The sequence below is a fragment of the Macaca mulatta genome, chromosome 6 (genome assembly GCF_049350105.2).
Source record: "Macaca mulatta isolate MMU2019108-1 chromosome 6, T2T-MMU8v2.0, whole genome shotgun sequence".
NCBI lineage: Eukaryota > Metazoa > Chordata > Mammalia > Primates > Cercopithecidae > Macaca > Macaca mulatta.
Genome location: NC_133411.1, coordinates 15,727,411 through 15,754,827, shown reverse-complemented (window position 1 = coordinate 15,754,827; position 27,417 = coordinate 15,727,411). Strand labels below are relative to the sequence as shown.

The following is a 27,417-nucleotide window of genomic DNA, read 5'->3' as shown; positions in this document are numbered from 1 at the left end:
GGGCCACGTTTTCTGTGCCTGGCCCCATGTTACCTTGCTGGCACCAGCGCCACCTCATACCTCCCCATCCACATTAGGCACCTGCTGCTCCTTGGATGGATCCTGACTCTTCTGTCCTACTCTTGCTGGAATTCCCATTGCCCACTCCTCAATCTACCAGCCTTCTCCTCATCCTTCAAACAGCTGCTCAAACTCTACCTGTTCCACGAACATGTACCTAGTAGCCCTCAATATGATAGCTGCTACTTGCCCCTCTACTGTAGGACCTTTCATTTTTCCTTATGTATTAGACACTTGACGTTTGAGAATTCAGAAAAAGCTCTGAGGAACACCCAAATTTGCACAAATCACTGAAATGTACATATGCCCCATCAAAATGTATATGCTGTAAGGCAATCAGACACCACAGAAGAGGTCGCAAGTTTTATTTACCCCTCACTCCTGATAGCACCTTGACAGGCAGGATTCACATTTACGCCTTAGCAAATTATACTCCACAATAACCAAAGACATGAGTGTTGCAGATGAGCCTGGCACAGTCAAATTTATTAGACTACAAAACCATCTGCTAAAAACAATCTACTCTTATCAGATTATAAATTCCTTGAGAAAAGGAACTTGGACCCTGTCAACATATTTATCCCTGAAACTTTCAGAGCATCACACATTCAATTAAGGTGTTTTAGAAAGAGAAAAAAAGAATAATATCTGGACAAGAAGAATTTAGAGTGGACTAGGTTTGCCTGATCAGTTTTTTAAGAGTATTATTTTTGGCCGGGCGCAGTGGCTCAAGCCTGTAATCCCAGCACTTTGGGAGGCCGAGATGGGCGGATCACGAGGTCAGGAGATTGAGACCATCCTGGCTAACACGGTGAAATCCCGTCTCTACTAAAAAATACAAAAAAACTAGCCGGGCGAGGTGGTGGGCGCCTGTAGTCCCAGTTACTCGGGAGGCTGAGGCAGGAGAATGGCGTAAACCCGGGAGGTGGAGCTTGCAGTGAGCTGAGATCCGGCCACTGCACTCCAGCCTGGGCGACAGAGCGAGACTCCGTCTCAAAAAAAAAAAAAAAAAAAAAAAAAAGGATTATTTTAAAAATGGTCCAACATGGCCCTGGAGGGTCCTGCCAAGAGACACTTGCAAGGGGGTGGCGCTCACACATGAAGAGCTATGGGGGAAATGGGGGCTTTGCAGAAGGCATCCCCGCTGAGGGGCTTCCTCAGGGAACTCATCTGGCTTCAGGAAAGCAAACCTATGGGGCCATTCACTGCTCCTGACACGCTGGAGTAACTAAATCGCAACAATGCAAGTAGAGCCAGGCCAGAAAAACAAGTCTGATGGCATCCCCTTTGGACTACTTCTACCCATCTGAACAGGCAAAGCAAAAATAAGTTACCTTCTTAGAGAAAACTAAAGCATACTCTAAACTAGAAAACAGTGTGTGGCAGTAACACAGCTATTCATTCATTCATTCAACCAAACCTTTGCTGAGAGATACTCTGATACTAAACATAAGGCAATGGAGAGATGCATATTATTTGATCATTAGGAAATGTGATAAAGAATTTCCATTTTCTTTTTAAGTGAACAATGGCAAAGGCAGCCAGCATGTGCGTCTGGGAAAGTCCTCAGCAGGTCTTCCCAACTCCCCGCCCAGCTCTAAATTGGAAGCATGGTAAGTGTGCTACACACAGCAGCTTCAACCACCTCTCCTGCCACGCCCGACTACCATTCGAAATGCCTTCTACACAGAAGTTATGAATTGGCCTCTGCTTATTAAGAGGGGAAAAAATTAACCACGAAACCAAAATTAACCATGTTTTACAAACCAAACTCCCTCTGTCATCCTCCCCCATTTGGTTCCTCAGGGCCCACTAACAGACGTATTTGTTCCTTCAAATATTTTTCAACAGACAAGCATTTACTCTTCTGGGGTGGCGTTCATAAAACTGTCATCATGCCATGCCTCGCCTATTGTTCAGTAATTTGCTCTTCCTTTTTCTCAATGTATTTACAGGTGCTTCTGCATCACCCAAAGCAGTCAAATGAAAACCACTGTGGTGTCTCTAATAGGTTTACTATGTTCTTACGGATTTCGGATTTCGGTTACTACTGTCTTTACAAATTTATCTTCTGCTGGTAACGTCCTTCTAAAGTACTACTATTTTTCTTTCATTTATTCTTGACTTGCCTCTCCTACTCTATACTTAATATGGCAAAAACTTCCCTATGTGTCATTAATTCCTTGAGTTTCAGAAACACAGTTTTGGTTTTGACATCCTATTGTCACAGTATTTGCTCTGATTAATCTTATCAGCCTCACTCTTTACCTCACAAGTCAAAGCCTACAGAGCAATTTCTTGTTCACATAACAAGTCCAAACCATTCCAGATCATTCATCAACAAAAATAATTACCTTCATGAACAGTATCTATTTTCTATGGAATGCTAACAGGACCATATATGCATTATGTGTATTGCAAAAAAACACTTTCTCCTGCTGACATCCAAGCCAACATGCTGTTTGAGAGGGGGAAAAAAGCTAGCTTAAAGAACTGGCCTCATAATTATCATAATTACCTTTCTACATGTTTGCTGTTTTCAAACTCAAGCATATTAAGTATTTGGCGTTAAATTAGATGGCCAGATTCAGCCTATTCCCAAGGGCTTCCTTACCTTGTGCTCTTTTCTAACCTAAGCATGAGTTTAGAGAAAAAAGAGCCATGAGAAATGGGGTGTGGGGGGAAAGGTGGGGGTGTCCTTGCCACTGCTCCCTCGGGTGAGTTAATGAGGCCCCCTCTTGGGAAGTGCATCAGTCCAGGGATGTGGAATTATGCTTGACCCAAGGGATACAAGGAATGTGGGGAAGCTTTCAACAGCTACATTTAAACCGCCAACATTTCATGGTTTGTGGAAGTTTTTGGACAATTCAAAAACACGATTATTCATGATTTCATTCCCACAATGTCTGTCCTCTCAATCCCTCTTCACCACTGGCTCCCTCCTCTTCTTTCCTGCACTGTATTCTTTCTCCGGCAATTATCTTCTTGGACTAAAACAACATTGTTAAGAAGCATAAATAATAACAAAATGATCATTCCTGAAGCACTTTGTATATGTCACCTTTGGAGAACTCAAAAAATAAAATTAGAACCAAAGCACGGTGTATGAAAACTTAAAATTACTGGGCCATTCAGAGTCTTCTTTTTTTTTTTTGGTTTTTTGAGATGGAGTCTTGCTCTGTTGCCCAGGCTTAAGTGCAGTGGCGTGATCTTGGCTTACTACAACCTCCGCCTCTCAGGTTCAAGTGATTCTCCTGCCTCAGACTCCTGAGTAACTGGGATTACAAGCATGTGCCAGCATGCCAGGCTTTTTTTCTTTTGAGACGGAGTCTCTCACTCTGTCACCTAGGCTGGAGTGCAATGGTGCGATCTTGGCTCACTGCAACTTCCGACTCCCAGGTTCAAGCGATTCTCCTGCCTCAGCCTTCCAAATAGCTGGGATTATAGTCACGTGCCACCAGACCAGGCTAATTTTTGTATTTTTAGTAGAGACAGGGTTTCACAATGTTGGGCAGGCTGGTCTCGAACTCCTGACCTCAGGTGATCCACCACCCTCAGCCTCCCAAAGTGCTGAGATTACATGCATTAGCTACCTCACCTGGCCTAATTTTTGTATTTTTAATACAGACAGGGTTTCGCCATGTTGGCCAGGTTGGTCTCAAACTCCTAGTGTCAAGCGATCTGCCCATCTCGGCTTTCCAAAGTGCTGGGATTACAGGCGTGAGCCACCACGCCTGGCCCATTCAGTGTCTTTTGAACTTACCAGACTCACGTGAAGTGAAGAATGATGACAATGACGGTGAATGACATACAGAGAATCTCATTCTCATCGGAACACAGGGCGACTCTCCAAACTCCCAGCCCATTCAGCAGAAAACTCACTCACCTTCACATGCCACTCAGGAGATGGAAACCTGAGACAGTGAGAGTGGCTCTCTGCAGGCTTATCACGGCAGCTCCCAGCCAACTTCCTGAGGCCATGGGCTGCCCTGCATTCTCCAGGATTCCTCCTCCCCAGAGGGGACACCCCATTCATTCCCTTGTCTTTCCCTCTATTTGGGGGCAAGGACACGGCTATTATCTTATTTATCCCTAAAGCTATGTCATATTTTACTCCCATAGCTTTAATCCTTAAAACTCTTATTCTGTCATAAGGAAGCAAATCAATGGGAAACTGGACTTACTCTTACTTTTGTTTCTTTGAAACAAAAGAGATGTCAACTGCTTAGAAATGAGTAGTCATAAAAGTCTACTTTTCATCAACGAGATAACTAATTATAATGTACCTACTGTGCACCAGGGACTGCACTATCTACCAAGTTGGAAGTGAAGCATGACCACCTCACTGTTTAAGTAGTTGGAAAACATACAAGTGTAAACTAAATTGTAACAATACACTGCGGGAGCACACCAGCATTATTGCCACAAATAAATATAAATAAGAATGATCTGTTTCTAGAAGAAAACTCAGACACTTCCCAGTGTAGGCCTCACATCCTCTCCTGGGTTCAGCGCACAGGAGCTACTGGCTGACAGTAGCCTGAACACGCATTCTTAAGCCCAGTTTTCACTTACAGTCAACAAAAAAGCTCCTCTCCTTATCTTCGAGTCATCACTCCTTAGACACAGATCTTCCCAATATGATGAAGTATCCAAACTCTACTCAATGAAAGCCATTTCCCATGCAGAAGGGCACGAGGCGAAACTGACCTGTTGAACGTCCTGCTGGAAAACACACAGCTGCAGCCTCTGATGGAGCCGGACCTTGCGGTGTTGCCAGATGTTCTCAAGCTGCCGCTGGTGGTGCAGCACCTCGTGGATGACATCCAGGACATGGTGCACGGCCTTGGAGTAGTTGGCAGACGCCGTCAGGGAATCGGAGCTGCCAGGAGTCAAGGGCCGCTGGAGCTTGTCAAGGAGCGACTTCCCATCTTGGCTCACCTGCCCACAAAATACATGAGTGATTCTTCAAGATCTGAGGTTTGGCCTAGGCTGTGCCACAGATGCTGTCCTTGGATACGTGTGTGTACCTATAGGCACACACGTACATGTACACACATTACACACACACCCATTCACACCACAGTTTTACTCAGAGGCAGTTTTATATAGGATAAAATTTAAAACAATCCACCAGTTATCCAATGACATCACAAAGCCAAATGATGCAAAACACTAGGTGAAAATAAAAGAACATTAATTACAACAAAACACTGTAGTAGATACTACTCAATGAATAGGCATACTATTTGCCTTAAATGCCATAAATCAACTAACAGAAACTGCATTCCTGGGATATCTGCAAATTAAAATTTAAAAGTAATAATTTTATCTTGAGACATGTTAGAGAGAATACAACAGATCATCACAATGGAACAAAATTGTTCCTTAAAGCCTCAGTTAAAAAAAAAATCTAGTACTAGCACTAGATTGCTAGTACTAGGCAAAGAATATGTACTTAAACTTTCTGACATAGCTGGAGAGCAATTTAACATCACAAAAGAAAATGTAAAATGCCATTCTATTTGACTCATTAACTTTAAAAAGCAGTTTTAATTAAAATGCCATCATAAAGAAAAGATTTCAGTGCTACATTAAGGCAATTTATTCTCAAACTACAATTAAATGAAAGCATTCAGGTTAATCAAAGAAATAACAAAAGGTGAGGGTGCAATTTAGAAAGCAAGCATTGTGTTTTTCCTATTTATGTGACTCATAAGACTTATGAGTAATTAATTATGCCAGATGTTCTTGGGGAAAAAAAAAAGTGACAATCAGACAACACAAAGTGTGTGTGATGCATAAGGTAACCAGGTGTGGGATGCAGGTGTCTTAAGTAGGGCCTCTTCACATGATCCTTCTGCTTAGATACTTCTGAATCTAAAAACCTCCTTGGGTTTCTAGTAAGAAGAGGAGCAGGCCGGGTGCAGTGGCTCACGCCTGTAATCCCAGCACTTTGGGAGGCCGAGGCGGGCAGATCATGAGGTCAAGTGATTGAGACCATCCTGGCCAACATGGTGAAACTCCTTCTCTACTAAAAATACAAAAATTAGCTGGGCATGATGGTGGGCACCTGTAGTCCCAGCTATTCATGAGGCTGAGGCAGGAGAATGGCTTGACCCCGGGAGGTGGAAGTTGCAGTGAGACAAGATCGTGCCACTGCACTCCAGCCTGGGCGACAGAGTGAGACTCCATCTCCAAAAAAAAGAAGAGGAGCAAGTTTAGGGGCACTTTTAACAGACATAAGCCCAGTTTAGAGAAGCCCTTAGAATAAAAAAGAGCACACAGGGAATAGGTTAATGGGAAAAGCTAAAACTGAGAGCCTTTACAACCAAAACCTGGTGGCAAATGACCCTGCAGAATTTCCTAATCACTTCCTTTAATCCTCTTCTAACTGCAGTTGTGCCAGATTGTAACACATTTACTTTTCAATACCTGAATCTGAGACGTTGGAAGTGTTGATTATTCCTCACTAGGGTTTAAAATTCACTTAATACAGCCTTACAGCAAAACTTAAGAGGAAATAAGCTCAGCTGACAAAACCAAAGATAACAAGGGAAAAACTAACCACATTAACTGCTGAATTAGTGTCAGTTAAAACAAAAATGGAAAATGTAAAGAGTCTTCTAAAGCAGGGTTCTCACTTGTGCCCAGAAGTCACTGAAATTGGTGCGGACATTGTTGATGTAATGGTTTTGAAGAGAGGAGGCACCAGGATTGATTTGGGTGGTGGATTCAGAGAAGCAGGGTACTCTGAAATGAGCGGGATATTAGCACATGGTGAAGAAATGTCCTGCTTTTTGTGATCATCTAAGCAAGGCTCTTTTTAACACACAAATACACGGTTTTTATCTTTTTGCTCAGTGTTAACATCACTGATCTTTCCACAAATCCAACAATCATGTTAATCAAAGAAAGACAGTGTTTGGTTTTCTTTGGAACTTTACAGGAGATGTTTTCCCTTTCAAAATATCACATGACCACAATAAAACCATTCTCAATCCTTGCATCACCAAGAGGCCACATGACCAGGCTACAGTTATAGTTGCTATATTCACAATGGTTTTATATACATGACCAGCATCTGAATATCTAATTTTTTCACCTACAATAGATGCATTTAGGCATTTATAGACTGAAAAACATTTTATCATAAATCACCTTTTGTCTCCAACTTACATTGTAGCATGTAATTTTTATGTACACATGTAAATTATATGCAAAGGTAGATTAAAGTATGTATGCATTTTATTTCAGGATCATAAAGCAGGTGTCATAAAATTTGTGTGATATAATTGGAGTGCTGCATCTCTCAGAACTGAGAGCTACTGCTCTAAGTCATACATTTCACATTGTGTCGACCTTGAAAAGAATTCCTTACAAATGTTTCCTCTACATTTTACTCCTTGCAATACTGTCGGAAAATGTACACCAGAACGTATGATTTGGTGAACTGTGCCAGAAACTGACAGCTGTTCCCCAAAATCCACTTGCCCCTCCTGGATAGCCAAACCCCTACGGTCAGAAACAGCAACACTCCAGCTCTAACGCCACATTTCCCAGCCTTGCTTACATATATGAGTGGCCAATATACAAAAGTAAAAAATGTTGAATGGGATTCCAGGAAAGCTGTTTAGGGGCTAAGCTGGCAGGTACGCTCATTCCCCTTGTCCCTTCCTCCTCCTTGCTGCCAAGAACTTGAATGAGATGGCTGGAGCTTCAGCAGTTATTGATGACTCTGGGGCAATCTTAAAAACAGTAGCCTACCTGTTAAAAAAGGCAACACAGGAAGACAGAAGGATCCAGAGATCCTCTTACGAATAGAGCTACCACACTAGCCCTGGAATGACAGCCTTTGGATTTCTTTTACACAGAGAGAAAGCCAATTTCTATCTTAAGCCATTGTTTTGCAACTTAAACCACCAAATGCAAAAGGACAAGATGAGTTCCCAGCCCTCACCAAGTTTCCAAAACGCATCCCTGTGACACCATTAATATTCTCCAACTGAGAACGGAGTACTCTGAGCAACAATATTCCATGGAATCTTTCTTTCCTCGAGTGTCTCTGCAGTTGTTCAACAGATCTCCACGGCAGAGATCGTGACAGGATTTCGAAGGACATACTTGCCTATGGCGGTGGAGGGCAGTGGAAAATGTCTATACACAAATATCTTAACATACAACAACTCATCAGGCAAAGCTCCACCATCTGAGAACTCACAAGCGGGGATGCAAGTGTCTGTTGGTCCCGCCACTGGTACTGTCATTTGTTGGCAGTGACAGTGGCAGTAAAGATCCCGGGCGAGAAAACACCTCCTGTACCCACTAGAACCAGACGGCACGGAACTCCACGTTTAAAACCAGCATTTCTCCAGTAAACCTTTCCAAACATGATTCTATACTAGAACCAGACGGCACGGAACTCCACGTTTAAAACCAGCATTTCTCCAGTAAACCTTTCCAAACATGATTCTATACTATTTCAGCACAGGTCTTGTAGACCTGGCAATTAAAAAGTACTATTTAAACACATAAAGGATGGCATATACAGTTTCGTTTTTGGCAAAATGTCTTAGTCTTTGTAATTACAGTAATATGTGGAAAAATATGCTACAATTTTATGAAGACTGCTGTTCTCTTGTATAGAGATAATAATTTTTATATGGCACAGAATGACCAGGAGAAAATTAATGAAAGAAGAGACTGCATAGAGCAGACAAAAAATTCACATAAAATGTAAGTGCTAAAACAAATAACGTAAGTTTATGGCATGTGGTGTACTTCTACAGTTTCTTAACTACAGAACCAGGTGAATGAATTTACTTCAGTTATACATTTTGTTTAAAACTCTGTTTTTAGCTTCCAGGCACTGAAACTCTGAGCCACAAAGAGACAACAGCTGCAAAAAGAAAATCAACCTTATCAAATAGCAGGACTTTCCTATAATAATTTTTTAACCAATCAGATCAGCTCATTTTTCAGTCTGCTCTTTGTTTTTCTTGGAATACACAGCTGGGGAACTTGAAGGGCAATCAAAGTTACATGTTACAAAGATTAACATTTTCTAAAGAGAGAAACTAAAGTGCTCTGATATCCAAATGAGTTCAGAAAAATGCAAGTACTAACTAAAGCAGAAAAAGTAATTAAAGGTAAGTTTAAAATTTTACCATATCAAAGGTACGTTTCTAATATTTAAAAAGAAGTGTAACTGCCTAAACAATGGCCTGGTTGTTGAATATCTACTGTTCATCAGACTGCACATAGACTTGTAACTTGGATTTCTGCATGTCACCCTTAAAAAGAGCCATAAAACTTCAGAGATTTGCCTATTCTTGCTTCTGGTACTGGGATCTCTACATTTCCTATAAAATCAGATGAGGGCTGAGCATTTCCGGCAGGAATATGCTTCACCTGCACCAGGGATGAACATGGCTCTGACCTAAGGAAAGACAGCAGCATCTAGACATTCTTGCTTACCACTGCAAAAGCAACAACTGCCCAAAGACCAAATGAAGATGAGTGACAGGCATATCAATTAAGTCCAAACGCAGTGTTTCAGATCTAAAACGTGCTAGAAAATGGCATTCCCAAGATACAACAAAAATAGGCAAAATACACCAAGACATTTAGCCTGTAATAAAGAAAAAGTGTTCTTTCAAAACTTTTATGAAATGAATTGCACTATTTCTGCTGACTCAAAGTCAACACTGTTTTAATTCTTTCTCAGGCTTAGCTCACCATGGCCTGCAGAGCACAGACCTCCACAGGAAGCCTGGGAATGATTTCACTCTCCTCTCCAACTCTTGCTGAACTTATTCTCATATCAAGGTTCTAATAAAGCAGAAAAGAATGAAAAGGGGTCAGCAGGTGACTACCCAGCTTATTCTGCAGCAATAGTTGACATTCCTTGGCCAAATAGTTGAACTCTTCTGAGTAAGGAAGTTCCAATCTGTCTTCAGATGGCTACATAAGATGCTCCTACCAACAGTGCAGGTCAATTACCTCCTGAAAGGGCATGTGTTCCCAACGACAGATACTTTCCCATGCTTCAGGGAGAACACAGAGAAAGCTGGTTCCTTTTCCAGGCAAAGTTCTTACAGGATGGACCTCCAAACGCTGATTTCTATTTCTTTCAGCTATTCAGTTTCTTATTCAAAATCAGATCAGTTTACCTTGGTCTGACTCTCTGACACCTGTAAACCTGGGATTATTGGAAAGGAAAAACCAAAATAAGACCAAAACAGGAAACGGCTGGAGCAGCCCAGTTGGCGTGAGTCAGGTACATGTGCCTCACATGCAAGTTCCACAGACTGCACCTGGGCTCTACTTTTGTTGCTTTTATATCTCAAGTGCTTGCAAGGCCTCAAGCTGAGTTTGGGGTGAGAAGATAGCTGTTATACGGGCTGTTGGCTCTGATACTATGGCAGATGCCGACTACAGCACTGCGTGTCACTACAGCAACACTGCGATCTTTAATGAGGCTTTATACAACTGTGACAGAAGTGACCGCTGGGCGCGGTGGCTCATGCCTATAATCTCAGTACTTTGGGAGGCCGAGGTGGGCAAATCACTTGAAGTCAGGAGTTTAAGACCAGCCTGGCCAACATGGTGAAACCCTGTCTCTACTAAAAATACAAAAATTAGCCAGACCTGGTGGCACACGCCTGTAATCCCAGCTGCTCAGGAGGCTGAGGCACAAGAATCACTTAAACCCAGGAGGCGGAGGTTGCAGTGAGCTGAAATTGCACCACTGCATTCCAGCCTGGGCAACAGAGCAAGACTCCATTCCACAAAAAAAGAAGTGGCTCTACCGCAAGGGAACTGAGCTTCCACACATATCACAGAGAGTTGGTTTTTTGGTTTTAGGGAGTTTCCTATCTAGGTGACTCATTTTACTGTGTGTTTTCATCTTTGCTAATAACCCCAACCCTGCCATCACCCATTGATACAGTGCCTTTAAAGAGGAGCTCAACCAGCTTTGCACGCAGCAAATCATTCATTCCCATGAGGCCTTGCTGAGGCACACAATGAGTTGGCACATTTGTTAAACTGAGAAATGGATGCAGAAACTAAGCCCTGAAGTCACATGAGATCAAGCAAGCCAACACCCCATGGCACTTCGCCTTGCTTGGGCTCCGTGGCTGCAGCAGTGGCCCTTTGGTGGATGCGTGGCTGCTTATTATGCAGTCTCACCTTGCAATCCAAACACCTGGCATTGAGGCTTGCGAGGCAACACAGGCACACTGAGATGAAAATCATTTTTATAAATTTAGTTTGTTGAAAAACTAGTAGCTGAGTTGGCTTACTTAAAATGTTAAAAATGACTACAACTTATCTCCAACGTTTACACTGCTTCACTCTCTTGTGATCAACTGTAGCCAACAAGATTAGCTCAGACCTGGCAAGCTGAAGCAAGTGAGTGTTCAGAAGGCTCAGGTGCGTTCCTGTTGCTAAAGCACAAACAGGAGTGACACGGGCAGGTCTAATTAAAGCAAAGCAGAGCAGGTGCTTGCGTCTTGGAAAAAAAATGCTGGGAAACTTTCCCAAAGCAAATTTATATGATCAGAGACTAGAAACTATCAACACTGTTCAAAGAAAAAAACTGTAGAGAAAATGAAGGGAGGAGAAGAAAGGAAATAAGAGAAGAGAGAGGCAAGGAAAAGGAAATAAAAAAAGCAAAGCAAGCCCTGCTTAAAACTACTCCTACCCCCACACGACCCGGCATCCAGCTCGATGTATAGCACTTGGCAGGGGCTCCATATCTGTGAGATGGATGCGTCCTCAGCAGACCCCCAGCTCTTCAGAGCAAGCTCAGGAGTGCTGCTCAGCATGTGATCTGTGTACCATCAGCATCAGTCGCTGCAGCAGTAGAGAAGGCCTCTGAAAATGGAGATTCACTATCTCTGGGGTAGAGTACTGCTGCATTTTAAACCAAGACACTCAAGTCTGCAAACCACTGATTTAGGAATATAAAATAAAAATCACTTAAAAAACAAAAGCAGTCTTTCCCTTCCCATCTTCCTGACACCTTCCCTCTTGGCATGATGAAACTGAGGAAGTGAGGGGTGGAGGTGCCAACAGAGGTGTCACTGCACCAGGTTAAGTGAGTGGGTGGTAGGGGTTGGAGGTGGAGAACCCAGACAGAATGGTTGGGAAATGGAGCAAATTAAGGACATTAAGGACAAAAGAAGACAGGTTTCTTGCTGCCTGAGAACAGATTAATAAACTTAGAAAGGGAAAGGATGGAAAGAACCCTGAGGTATTGGATTCGAAATGTACAAACACATGTATTTTTAATACAGATAGATACAGCAGTAATTTTATATGGACGTGTATGTGCACGTGTGGATGGGTGGGTGGGTGGTTAAGTGGTTGGATAGATAGATAAATGAATGAGTGGTTGGGTGACTGGGTGGTTGGATGGATGGCTGGGTGATGGGGTGGACAGATGGACAGTTGGGTGACTGGGTGTATGGATAGGTGGTTGGGTGATTGGGTAGATGGACAGATGGACTAGACAGATGTGGATGGGTGGTTGGGTGACTGGGTGAACGGATGGGCAATTGAGTGATACGGCAGATGGATGGATATGGGTAGATTGATGAATGTAGGTGGGTGGGTGGATGGATGGATGGATGGATGGATGGATGGATGGATGGGTGGTTGGGTGGTTGGATAGATGAATGGATGGGTAACTGGATGGATGGATGGATGGATGGATGGATGGATAGATGAATGGGTGGTTGGGTGATTAGGATGGATGATGGATGGATGATGAATGGGTGGTTGGGTGGATGGTTGGGTGATTGGCTGGATGAATGCATGCACTAATGAATGAATGATTGGATAAATGGACAGATGAATGGGTGGTTGGGTGATTAGGAGGATGGATGATGGATGGATGATGAATGGGTGGTTGGGTGGATGGTTGGGTGATTGGCTGGATGAATGCATGCACTAATTAATGAATGATTGGATAAATGGACAGATGAATGGGTGGTTGGGTGATTAGGTGGATGGATGGATAAATGGATGGGGGTTGGGAGGGTAGATGGATAGAGGGAGGGATGGGTGGTTAGGTAATTGGTTGGATTGAAGAATGGATGGGTGATTGGATAAATGGAAGGATGGATGGTTGGATGGAAGAATGGATGGGTGAATGAATGGATGGATGGATGGACAGAAGAATGGGTGGCTGGGTGTGTGGATGGATGGATGGATGGATGGAAGGATGGATATAGGTGGATGAATGGATGGGTAGCTGGGTGATTGGGTAGACGGATGGGTGGCTGGGTGGATGAATAATGGGTGGTTAGGTGGATAGATGGATGCATAGATAGATGGATGGATGGGTGAATGGATGGCATTCATATGTTTCCTAACTCTGTCTGCTAAGAGGGCCCAGAAGTAGTGACACCTCACAAACAAACAAAACTCTGAGAACCCAGGTCTTTAAAATTCTAAAGACCATACAATACTATAAGGAACCACTCCACTTAGTGAGACGAGTGATCCCAGGGTAGGCAGGGAAAGTACAAAATAGCCAGGAACAAGTGCTCAAAGGACAATAAGGATGATCAAAAAGACACAGAAAGAAGCTCCTGCTGGCCAAGTCTAAACAATTTAGGAATCAAAACAGAGTATCAAATTATAACCGACTGATATAGGAAGATTTCATAAATTCATACTGATAGAAACAAACAAGAGAGAAAGGAAATACAGCTCATTCTTACGGTAGAAAGCCACCTAATAAATACAGAAGGAATAATGGAAATAGGTGATCATCATCACAGTGGTAGCTGCTATGGGCAGAAATCCTCAGTGGAAACTATGGCTATGAGAAGTCTGATGAGGAACAGAGACTGGTATTCTATTAGAGTAGCTGCCCACAAAATGTGCAGCAAAGACTAATTTTTTAAATGGTGACTGTGCATTGGAGAAACCCTGCAGACACCAATCTGACCAAGTGGCCAAGATGAACACTACTCATAGCTGGAGAGGTCAGTATCCCGTGTCTACTGCAATGACACCCAGAGAAGGACATGCACTGCCAAAAAGGCACAGCCTGAGTCAGCCCACGAGAACTGGGGGCAACCAGAAATAGAGGGCCATCTAAAGAATGAAAGGCCTGTACTCTTTAAGTATGCCAAAGACATAAAGGCAGAGAAGGACTAAAGAATGTTCCATTTTAAAGGAGACGGATTGGTAAGACATGGCGATTAAATGTAGCGCACATTGCTGGACAGTGTCCGAGACCAGGAAAGAGAAAGGGGCATCGTTGGAACACTTGGGGAAATAGGATCAGGGTCTGTGGATAGGATGGTCATGTTGTATCAATGGTGCTTAGGTGACTGGAGAGAGAAGCAGTGGGGAGAGAGGGTGGAGCAATGTGGCGAAATTCTAAAACTTGGAAAATCTGGGTGGAGGCAATGTAGGAGTTCTCTGTGCTATTCGACCACTTTCCTGTAGCCCTGAAACTATTTCAAAATGTAAATAATTTAAGAGGCAAAATAATTCATTCTGTTCTACTGAAAATCCTTTCGGTTCATCCAGTTCAAATTACTGTCTCCTTGAGTTTATAGCTCAGTTGCAAACATGTTCTTAGGCTAAAATTCCATCTAAGACCTCAGTTTGAGAGGCTGTTTACTTCCTGTCAAATTATTTTGAGATACTAGTACCAATGTAAATCAAATAAAACTACACCACAGGTAAATATAAGTTCCTGTGTCAAGATGCCCCATTTTTGCAGAATGCACTGGTAACAATTAGGAGATGCTGTACTTAAAGAAAACTGCCAAGAGCAACAAGCAGACTGAAAGAGCCAGCTTGGCTAGAGGATGACACTGGCTGGGTCAAAGTGTTTCTGATTTAAGTTATGCACAAAGACCGTACTCCCAGGGCCTGCCAATCATCTTGTGAATGAAGGCTATTCAATCCCATCTTGGTCTGGCAAGGGCAAGGGCATGCAGACAGCTGGCTGCAAGCCCATCACTGCATTCAAAGAACAGCTCCAAAGCAAGAGATTCACATAAGCAGATGAGTGAAGGCCTCATTACACGTGTGAGTAACAGGGTCATTTGCTTTCTGTGTTACAGGTCAAAATTAGACAATGCATAGAGATGGCACATCAGGGGAAAGAACTTGATGGTTTTTAGAAGTGACATAATCCTCATGAGCCAATGTGATTAAAAAAATTATAAATGTGTTCAATTTTCAGTTTTACTATAGAAAAGGCTATCACTTACTTAAATAGTTTCTAACAGGCAACGAAATTAGTTAAGAAACATTTGTGCAAAACTAAGCAAAAATACAGAGCTGACTTTTTAAATTCCATAGGCAACATGAAATGCTGCTTGAAAAAAACTGAATCTTATTAGGCAAAGGTGGCTAGAGAAACAAACAAACATCAACTGCCACGGGAAAGAGAAGACCTGCCCAGATTCTGAAGCAAATATACGGTGAGATATCACGTGGTATCAGGGACACATTTTGAGAAACGAATCACTAGGCAATTTCGTCCTTATGTGAACATCACAATGTGGACTTTCACAAAGCTAGACGATGCAGCCTACTGCACACCTAGGCTATCTGGAGCAGCCCACTGCTCTAGGCTACAAACGTGGACAGCATGTTACTGTACTGAATACTGTAGGCAACTGTACCACAATGCTAAGTATGTATGTGTCTAAACATAGAAAAAGTACAGTAAAATACAGTATTATAATCTTACAGGACCACTCTCTTATTTGCAGTCCATCATTGACCAAAACATCTTTATGAGATACAAAACTGTAGCAGCAAATCACGCATCCATTTAATTCGCTCATGGACACTAGGACGTCAACAGAGCCAGGCCCAAGGACATGAGAGTGACAGTTGGGCAGTGAAGCACAACAGGAAATGTCAGAATGAAATGCAAATAGCCAGTTTCCTCCCAACAACTTTGACAAGTTTGGATGTGTTTGGATCAAGATTTAGATTTAAACACAGACAGCATTTATTAAACATCTACACTGCCCAGCAGTCTTCCAGGTGCTTTGAAACTCTTACAGAAGCCTTACGATAATCTTTCATATTAACATAGAACACTGTAGATATAGATGCTTCTTAGGGAGAAAACCTTACAGAAAAGCAAGCACACACAATTCCTCTCTACGCCCCTCGCTTTCACCTCCGGGAACGTAACTATTATCACGAAGGCAGGATGGTCTCAAGGGCCAGATAAACAAGGCATGGGCAAGGGTGGTACTCATCAACCCATCTAAAGTTGCGTCATCAAGCAGCTACCACGTGGTCTGGCACAGAGGCGGCAGAGGGTGGTGACTGGGAACATGGAGCCTGCCTGCCTGGGCTCATACCCTGTTCCACCAGCTGCTGACCTGGCACAGTCATTTATCTCCGTGACTCACTTTCTTCATTTGTAACAGCAGGGACAGATACAGTATGTGAGCATTAAGTCAGTCGTTACATAAAGTCCTTACAACACAGTCTGGCATAGAAGGTGGCAGAAAATAAAACAGGGATTCATTAAGTAAATAATGTAATATACCCTAAAGTAATAAAGAAAATCCTACACTTAGAGTTCTTAAAATAGACAGATGTGTTCCTTGCAATCCAGACCATCTTCTCTAAAAGGTTTTATTTGGGAAGATTAAACTGAGTTTGACTAGACGGAAGAGCACACAAAATACACATTTCTTAAACACATGTAGAAAAAAAGAATAGGCTTTTCTTCACTGTAGCAGATGAGCATATAAGTGCGTTGTTGGAAAGGCTACTGCCTGCACACCATTCTGGTCCCCTAGCGCCCCACCCCACCCCACACACACAGGGGTTCAAATGCTAAACAATTAAACTGCAGTCTAACTCAAAATCTGTAAGCTTTTTCTGGGCTACCCAAAACTTTTTTTTTTCTAGCTTCTGGTGTACTATGATGCAAAAATGATGTTACCTTGCAATGTAAGTAAAATTGACCACTTACCTCAGAGTAAGCAAGAGTGATATGTTCATATATTCCCTGGTGGTGATGAATGGCATCTTCTAGGTCCTGCAGCTCTGAGGGAAGGTCTACCTCACCGCAAGCTTTACACCATGAATCCACGTTGCTCATATACTTGGAAGGTTAAAAAGAAGATTATTTCTATCAATGACAATTTATATTGAAAAGCGGACATTTTTTAACATGGTTTTGAAAACTAGGGGAGTTGACGGAGATCCTAAGAATGTAACATGGTTGACTTTCCATCTCAAATGGCATCCTCAACTCACATGAGACTGCTGGACTCCATTCCCAGAGTGGGTTTCAGCAGGACTGGGGCGAGTCCCAGGAATCCGCGTTTCAGATGAATGCCTCAACTGACTGCTGCCCAGGTCTGGGTGTGCCCCTGGAACAATGCAGCCCTGTTTTGGGCTTTCTGCTAAATCTTCCCAATCCACCTTTGAATCCACGTTTCCAACTGCCCTGTACTCCTAAGCAAGGGAGGACAGAAAGATGACTCTCCCACATACCCCTAACTACGGTCCAACAGCAGGATGCTCCTTCTCCTTGCAGCTACTTTTCAGTCTCACTCTGTTCCTTTTACACTGAGATGTAATGAAAAAGTTCCAGATATCTAAAAATAATTTATCTGAAATAAGGAAAAGCAGCCAGTCCATTCCGCTACTGTTTCAAAAGGAAATTGACACCAGAATTAAAAGGAGACCAAGAAAAAAGGGCCTGAACTTCTCTGTGAATCTTAGGAAAGGCCTAAGGAGGCAGAGGCATCATTCCCATCCTTCCCAATTTGCACGGAAATGAGAAAAGCCTGAGCCATGCGAACAGCGCTGCGGCTGCCATCCCAATCCTGGCTCAATCTCCTCCACTGCCACCCTCCATCTCCAGGATCATCAACAGTCCTGCGGCTGCCATCCCAATCCTGGCTCAATCTCCTCCACTGCCACCCTCCATCTCCAGGATCATCAACAGTCCTGCGGCTGCCATCCCAATCCTGGCTCAATCTCCTCCACTGCCACCCTCCAACTCCAGGATCATCAACAGTCCTGCGGCTGCCATCCCAATCCTGGCTCAATCTCCTCCACTGCCACCCTCCATCTCCAGGATCATCAACAGTCCTGCGGCTGCCATCCCAATCCTGGCTCAATCTCCTCCACTGCCACCCTCCATCTCCAGGATCATCAACAGTCCTGCGGCTGCCATCCCAATCCTGGCTCAATCTCCTCCACTGCCACCCTCCATCTCCAGGATCATCAACAGTCCTGCGGCTGCCATCCCAATCCTGGCTCAATCTCCTCCACTGCCACCCTCCATCTCCAGGATCATCAACAGTCCTGCGGCTGCCATCCCAATCCTGGCTCAATCTCCTCCACTGCCACCCTCCAACTCCAGGATCATCAACAGTCCTGCGGCTGCCATCCCAATCCTGGCTCAATCTCCTCCACTGCCACCCTCCATCTCCAGGATCATCAACAGTCCTGCGGCTGCCATCCCAATCCTGGCTCAATCTCTTCCACTGCCACCCTCCATCTCCAGGATCATCAACAGTCCTGCGGCTGCCATCCCAATCCTGGCTCAATCTCCTCCACTGCCATCCATCTTCGGGATGCATCAATGGCTGAGAAATCACTGCCAAATTTCCTAGGGAGATCCTATCAAAATCCATCACAGTTAAGAGTGAAAGGCAAGTGCAGAAGGCCCAGTTAAAAAAGCTAATTCAATTAAGCCAAACAGCCATCAACACATTTCCCTTGGTTTTAACCTCTTTACTCCTGTTCCTCACACATCTATTTACTTAGCAGGGAATGCAGAGCATGACTATTTGAAATGCAATACTCGACTGGCCAGAAAAGAAATGTGCTATAATTCCCTTAAAATATAGTAAGAACAAACTCTCAGTTCATTTTTAGGACATTAAAATAGACAAGTCAACCAAATAATAACTGTTGATGAAAATCCTTTTATTATTGAGTGCAGAAAAATATCTATGCAGACCTTAGGGCTTGAGGCCAATTCATATGGCATTAGTGTCAAGTGAGTATTTCTTGGGTGGCATGTTCCATAAATGTCAATTTGGTCAGGTCAGATGACTGTCACTATTTCTGAGCTCTATTTCTCTCTATCATCTTCCCTTATTGCATTTAATACCAATTATTAAATTATTGTGTTTTTCAAACACAAATTGATTGAGGCTAACCATCGTCATTAATAAATCATCAGGTCTAAGTCAGCAATTAAGTGCTCCGGGACAATGGCCACTGCAGAACATCCAAAACCAAGAGGAGTTGCAACATGTTCTTAAGATCAAAACACTTCTGACAGAACACGGTGGAAACACATTTCAGTTATATAATACTTCACAATTTAATGAACAGAAGCCTCAGACTAACATATCACTGTATCAAAATCACTACAGTATATTCGACTCCAATTTTTGAAGCAACAACCAATAAAGAAAAAAACATTCAAGAAGTTTTACATATTCCTGTAATTAGAACTAACTTATAATTTCTTAAAGTATCCTGAGAGGGCACTGATTATACTTCTCTGAAAAAATACATCCGGGGAAGGATGGTGTGTTACACGAAAACCTTGTGGACAAAGGATTCTGCCCTTTTTCTGGGTTAGTAACAGCCCAGTGATAGAAATAATCCTAGCAAGGCCAGGCGCGGTGGCTCACGCCTGTAATCCCAGCACTTCAGGAGGCCGAGGCAGGCGGATCACGAGGTCAGGAGATTGAGACCATCCTGGCTAACACAATGAAATCCCGTCTCTACTAAAAATACAAAAAATTAGCCTGGCGAGGTGGTGGGCTCCTGTAGTCCCAGCTACTCGGGAGGCTGAGGCAGGAGAATGGCATGAACCCAGGAGGCGGAGCTTACAGTGAGCAGAGACGGCGCTACTGCACTCCAGTCTGGGCGACAGAGCGAGACTGTGTCTCAAAAAAAGAGAAGAGAAGAAAAGAAAAGAAATAATCCTAGCCATGGTTTTACAGAGGGTTTTGCACAGCATCATTTCTCTGTTCTTTATTTCTAAGACACAACCCTAAACTCCACAGAGCAAGCTCTAGGCCGGATTGTTTTCTGAAAGGCTGAATGCCCAGAGGGTCTGAAACCAACAGCACCAGCACAACAATCCCCATTCACAGATTCATGGAACAGGGAACAGGGTGTCAACAGGCATTCCACGAAGAAGCAGCAGCATCCTGAGATCAAGTTTGGTGTCAAAATTCAACAGGTACCTTCATAACAGAACCTTATAGAAAAGCTTCTAATATGGTAATGATATACGAGGGGCACCTGGCACTTCCCTCCCTCTGATACACACATAAACACATACCTGCTACCATCCTGGGAAACCCAGGTCGGGACTGCAACGCTGGGGGAACATGTCTAGCACAGAGCCTGACACTTAGGAGGTGAGAAGGACAGAAGGTATCTACTGCAGTCTAATGAGATCAGAGCAGCTGGCTTAGTATCTGATGCTTTAAGTGCTCCGTAAATCAAAATATGTGAATACAAAGCATCTGGTGGACTGGGGGTGAAGGTCGGAGAGTGTGAGAGAATGAAATGTTGCTCTGTCAATTCAGATCAGGAGCCTACTTCAGATCTGGGGATCCTGAAGCTGAGCAGAATGGTGGTATTAAGAAAGTGTTGCTGAATAAACGATGAAGGAAGCCTGGATCACCCAGTTTGCAAAACAGAGGCAAGCAGAGGAGGGAACAGTGATTCATATACACAGCTTTAAGAGGAGAACTTGGATAAATAATTAACAGATTGCTTTTCCTAAGCATTTACTCTACTACTCTCCGTCTGCTCAGAGGGGGCCTGCGATCCGGGAGCCGCTCATTTCTTCTGCCTGTTCTGGGTCCCACCAACCAGAGCTGGGATCCTCGAAGCTAGTGAACTGCACTCCCATCCACCTCTCATCCCCGCCACCTCTTGACGGAGCCTCAGCTGAGCACAGGCACTAAGCCGGACTTAGGAGACAAAGGGACGGAAATTTCTTAGATTTAGAACTTGCGTCTATGTCATGTTTATAATAAATGTTAATTCTAAAAATATTTATGGGAACTGAACTTTTATAAGAATATTAATGCAAGTGTGAAATTGTTTGTTATTATGTTAGGAACTGAAAGACCCAGCCATAGACCTCAGCGAAAGTTCTAGCTTTGGAAACATGGCCAAATCACTCCCCATTCGGATTATCAGGACAGTAATATTACAGTCCCATCTACTCCACTGGGCTGACTGAAGGATGAAATGAGATTTCATGTTAAAGAGCTCTCTAAAAATTAAAGAACTATACAAACACTGTTACTTTATTTTCAGTATTATCCAAGCACAGAAGGCCTAAAGTCATAGATGAATTAAGGTGTTCAGCAGACGTGCGGTTCACTCCATAGGTAAGCCTCTACAAGCACTACCCGAGCGGACACAAATGTGTAGCTGTGCTGCCAAGTACAGTAGCCACTGGCCACGTGTTGCTCCCAATATGGTGAATAAGCAACTATTATTTTAATTCTATTTTTAAAATGATTTTATCCTCTTATTATTTAACTCTGAGTAGCTTCAACAGCCACACATGGTGACAGGCCATCACAATGGGCAGTGCAGCCTGAGGTCACCGTAAAAGGAGATTTTAAGCTATAGCAAAATCAAGTCATTTTGTTTTATAAAAATGTAATTCTAATGGTATTTGCTGTGAAAGCTTCTTAGTATAAAGGGTCTGTGCTGTGGATATAGCACATGACCAAGACAAGCGAAGGCTGGAGCGCCTACGCAACATCTACCAGTAACAACATTAACACTGTGGTTGTGTGTCCACATGTTTGTGAACGGATACCGTGATCCCACACCTTCACTGGAGATGAGGACACAAGACACACTGGCTGACACATCTATGGAAGTTATACCATCTATGAATCAGTCTCATCTAGCTTTAACTTCAGAGTTATGTTTATAAAGCCACAGCAAACGCTAGCATAAGAACACCCATGGAGAGAGAGGGCAGGGCTGGACGGTGCAGCTAAGAGATGTAATCCTTACAGAGAAGGCGGCTGCCATTAGTAAGCTCATTAACCATGGGGTCACATATTTGAGCCTTATGTCCCCCTAATCAGATTTAAATTCCACATGAACACTCTGGATGTGATTCAAAGAGATGACTATGATGGAAACCTACTTAGGATGTCCAAGTTTCTGGTCCTTTCCAGACCGAGTTTATGGAAACAGCTTGAGCATAACTAGAAGGCAAACCATTTAAAATGAGGGAACAACATTGACCTATACTCGGGATTGCTCTGTTGGGAAAAGAAAACCACTTTAGTGATGAGCATCAGAATTTCAAGGATCTTACTTTTCTTCAGTGGGGGGGATGAGACACAATTCATTTTTACTTGCAAGTAAGGACCGTCTTTCTGAAGACGTCCTAATCTCCCATCTGTGCATTTCAGCTGTCTACGTGCAGGCCTTGTTGCTTCGTTAAGGTCTGGAATACACGCTGGGCCCCTTCTTCATTAGATTACTGTCCCCTTGCTCAAATCTGGCTTCTTTTCTGGCCACCTTATATGCACTGAGACTTCAGGCTCCCTTCCGGTTTATGCAGCGTCCTATAAAATTCTGTTCAATAATGTGTTCGCCTAGTTTCATTTCCTTCAAATCCATAAATTACAGTCTTTCATTTTATCCAGATGAGAATACCCCAGGCTTTCAATTTTGCTGTATGTTTAAAATTTTTTATAATAAAACACTGGAAGGAAAATGCCCCATGGAACCCATGTTTCCAGATTATTTTCAGGCAGGTCACAGCAGCAATTAATCTCTGGGTTTATTTACATTTCTGAATCCCGTCATGTTTATGAAAGATGTTCTCTGTGTTACGCTTCAGCCTATCTAACATTCACCCACGCAGCTTGTCCTGCTTCAAATTCATTCATATCATCTTACTGCCAAATGATCAAGTGTGTTGCTACTTTGTACTACGATAAGGATCGGAGATGGCTACTGGGTCATGACGATGGTTCTATTTATGCTGAAGGAGTTCCTGTTACTTTAAAAAGTTGTTTTTGTGTGTGGGCTTCTATCTTTTATCACAAAATTAGTCAAATGCATAAAGTTAGAAAATAGAAAAATCCTACCATTGAAACTCTCAGCTTTTACATGATGCTACCAAGGTTTGCTTCTCTTTATATATCACTCAGCTTCCTCTCTTGCTTTATACTTTAAAGGTTTCTAGAGTTGAGATCACTGCTAATTAGTGTCTTGTGCAACATTCTGACTGCCCTGCCAAAATTCTAGGCAAGTTGGGGCCTCTATCTTCCTTTATTGACTTTTTCACTCTTCAACAGAGACTGTTTCTAGATTAAAGAGATACTATTTCCTTTTTAAGAAGCATCCATGCAAATCCCTGAATGCAGTCTTTCCCCCAAAAATTAACCCTGAGGAAGATACACTGATATTCTTCCTTTTTAAATTAAGCAATCGTTTTCCTCTTCCCCATCTTGAAAAGGTATTCACTGTGCTGCTCACCTTCCAATAATAAAGTCTGAGTCATGAGCAAATCCCTTCCATTTTGCTACTTTCAGAGAGTTTTTATTTAAGCAAGTTTGCTTAAGTGGAGGTGTGGGGAGTGTTGGGGGCGTATATTACCCATTACTTCTTAAACTAGAAATTTTGACACAGCACGTCTGTCAGCAAATGAAACCAAAGTCAGATGCCATGTAGCTAAGTTTGTAATTATGAAAGACACTGTCGATTGTGTACCCAAAAAAGCCATTTTCCTCCCTCACCCTTGCTGGCAGCACCTCCCTAAGGAGGCTAAACACCAGATCCACCCTTTCTCCCACCCCTTGCAGCAAGGCATGGATGTGTACCCAAAGACTAGCCAATGGGAACTGAGGGGAAGTGTGCTGGAGGCAGGGCCTCTGGAAATGCTTCCCTTATAAACTGGCAGGCAAAGACAGCTGCAGCCATCCCTGCGGAGGGTGGGCGCTGTGGCTGAGGAGGAGCTGGTGCGTGGAGCTGAGGTGTGCTGCCCCGACTGTGAGGGGAGGCCCAGCAAGCCTGAGGGCGGCAGACACCACCCCTCTGTAGCCGTGCAGCTGGAGGTGCCTATGCCTTAGAACTTCGCAGTTTGTGAGAAAAGTAAACCCTTGACGTCTGTACCACTGATGGGCGTTCTGTTCCTTGCTGCCAAAGCATCCCAACTGGAGTAATAAAGCACTATCAACAAGGAATAAGAGGAAAGAAGGAGCCAGGAGAGGAGGGGAAGAGAAGAGCAGCTGCCACTTCTTAGTGCTTACTGTGCTGGGCACTGCGTGGGGCACCTAGCATCACATTTACATCAACAGTCCACTCAAGCAGGTACTTTTATTTCTACTTTACAAATGAGAAAACAAACCAGAGAGGCTAAGTCACTTATCTAAGGTTGCGCAGCAAGGACTGAGAGAGCTGGAATTCAAACTCAGGGCCGAGTGACTTCAGAGCCCACATGCGGAGCTCCCAGTATGTGCTACACAGGGGTGTTTGCACACACACCAATATTCATGGAGGAGGAACTATTCTGGTTACCACCTCGTGGGCTGGGGGTTCGAGGCACTGACCTTTTCGGCCTTCTGGTGGAAAATGGAGGACATGTCCAGCAAGGTGCTCCGCTCATCCAGGGCTGCCGCAAATGCCTTCCACTCCTGCTCCAGCTGACTCGCGATCTGCCTGATCTGCTGCGAGGCATAGTGGCCAGACTCCACCAGGCGATTGGCCACCGACATGATGCGGTTTATATTTACATACACGTTCTGCAAAGTGGGCAGGAAAAGAGGGCTCCTCAGGGGAGAGCAAATAAGAGTCTCCCTTCTAAGAAGCCCAGATACCACCTGCTGAAACACAGGCTTCTACCAGCAATCACACCTTTCCCAGGAGCATCACCTGATTTTATAATATTATACATATTTGCTCTCTAGATTTCCATAAACTTGAAGTATTGGTTTCCATTTCTATTTTTAAAACTGTAAAATTACAAATCAACTAGCTGAAAGGCATAATTGTTCAGCACAAAGCAATCAAATACACAAGTGGGTGCACACAAATATACTATTACTCACTTCTTGGCTTCAAGTACTGAACAGGGTCCAGATGGCAAGCTTGCTGCCAGGCAGTCACGGAGAACTGAGGGACCCAGCGCTCTGGGTTTTAACTAGAACCCAGAAACCCAAAAACATATACCTAGCAACCAAAGGCTATTTGTGTGAAAGCAAGCTCTCCTTTCTACATACGCCCAAGTCATTTTTTGGTGCCAACAGAAAATATTCTGTAAATAGATCCACCTTCTCTCAGGATTATGAACTGCAGTAAAAACACAACAATGCTATGCTCAAATTTTAAATAAAGCTTTTCTACTCTGTCAAAATTCCTCTCTTCGAGTCTATCAGTTTATTTCAAAAACAGGGATTTTTAAAACCCACCCTTTTTGCAGAACAAGCTCTCACTATGGAGTTTCCCTTTCCACCTCCAGGGTTCTTTAAGGCTCAGTATTACATTGTGTGGCGTGGTGGATGGTGGGGATTCAGACCTTCAGCAAATCTGCTGAAGTTGCTGTTGTTCATGTATTTATTATTTCTGTGTACTGTTACCACCTCACCCCTCCCCGTGGGTCCCCCAAAATCGTAGCTACATCTTTGGCTCTTCTCAGTGTTGCCCCAGTCTGATTTCCTGATCTATCCAAACTCCTCTACGTTTTCCCCCCTTCTCTCGCTTCTCACACAACCCCTCTGAGCCAATCTCCCATTGCCTCGAACAGGGACCTCACAACAGCCTCCTTCCTGTCCCTTGCTGCCTGCAGTCCCCCCAAGTCAGCGGCTGAAAGAACTCACTTGTTCATTCTTTCTTTGTATCTTCTTGACATCCTTTCCCTCTATTTATGACCCAAACCAGAACTTGGTGGAGTTGCCTCTGTCTGGAATTAGAGCCACAGGACTCCAGCCTCAGGGTTACATCTCCGGGCTGCATCTGAAGGCTAGAATCAGCTAACAGACATTGCATGTCTGGAGTCGCAGAAAGAGGCTGCAACAGTCAAGCCATGCTCAGTGAGGTGACCTCTCTGGCTCGTGTGGCATTAATGCTCTAACTGGTATCCGGTAAATTAAAAGCAAGGCCTCCCATTCCCAAGTGCATTCTTTCTCTCTTTTCCTCCCTCCTAGTAAAGTGACAAGAAACTAGATTTGCTAATTTTGCTTTCTCTATATCCTTAAAAGAGAAAAAGCCAGTCCAACAGGTCTGTTAGGAAAAGGACAAGATGCGCTCTGTTAGGATCTGGAGAAGAGAAGTCCCTTTGGATGGCTCTGTTGTGACAACCACTGACCCTACTCACCCATATCTAGGTGGTTACAGCTTCCTGTATTACTTTTATAGAAAAACAGGTTTTACTAGTCTATGTATGATGCTTTTTCCATCTCTCCATCACTTCTAGCACACATAAATCTACAGCCTGGACATAAATATGGCAATGAGAAATTCCCTAAATTAAAAGTACCTACACCTACATTCTTATCATCATAGTTTTTACAAATATCTGTTATAGTACAACGTGCATAATTGTTGGTATCCCTTAATATGCTTTCTTTAAAAGCTGTTAACTTGGCATAATGGTATTTAGTATCCTTATTTTGTCAGAAATTATTCAAAACACTACAGCGAGCAGAAGGGGCTGAAGGTTAAATACCCTTGCCCTGCATTACTAAATGTCACAGATACTAGGGATTCATGGAGGTATTCAACACAAGGAGTAGGCCTGGTCCAGAAAGCTCCTCAGCAGGTGTCACCATCACAGCACCGAGCTACCCACATGCATTGTATTACAAGTTTGACTTAGAAAAGTAACAGAAATATATTGTAGAAAATTAGAAAATATACTCAAACTCCCCCCCCCCCAAAATAGCTGTAACTCATACTTTTAAGTTTCTCACCTGCTTTAAGTGCATCTTTAATTATATTGATAACATCACTGGTAAGAATTAACATTTATACAGTACTTACTCCGTGTCAAGCAATATGTTTTGTATTTTACCTATACATGTAACACCATGGAAGGCAGGTATTACCCCCAGTTTACAGACTAGGAAACTAAGGCTCAAAGAGGTTAAACAGCCTTCCCAAGGTCACACGGCAAATAAGAAACTCAGAATTAAAAGCCTCTACGTCCGCAACCCATTTTCCTGTCTTCTACACTATGGTTCCCACTCCCTTGAGTCCTAAATCTGCCACTAATAAAGGTGAAGAAAGGGGGAAGAGAGAATATGTTTTTCTGTTCATTTCTAGCACATATTTTAGTATTTCTAGTTTTTAAAGTCTGTGGCATGACTGAATGGT

At 43.3% G+C, this 27,417-nt stretch overlaps 1 protein-coding gene across 5 annotated transcripts in view; it reads right to left on the bottom strand.

The window, feature by feature from the left end:
* The window catches only part of TRIO (trio Rho guanine nucleotide exchange factor), a 366,542-nt gene that overhangs the window by 186,433 nt on the left and 152,692 nt on the right, over nt 1–27,417 (bottom strand). For all 5 annotated transcript variants that reach the window (XM_015139750.3, XM_015139749.3, XM_078004622.1 and 2 more), the window contains exons 7-9: nt 24,657–24,848; nt 17,042–17,173; nt 4,771–5,001 (exon numbers count right to left, since the gene is read on the bottom strand). In XM_015139750.3, coding sequence (XP_014995236.3) covers nt 4,771–5,001; nt 17,042–17,173; nt 24,657–24,848 — 555 coding nt within the window. The remainder of the gene's footprint in view (nt 1–4,770; nt 5,002–17,041; nt 17,174–24,656; nt 24,849–27,417) is intronic.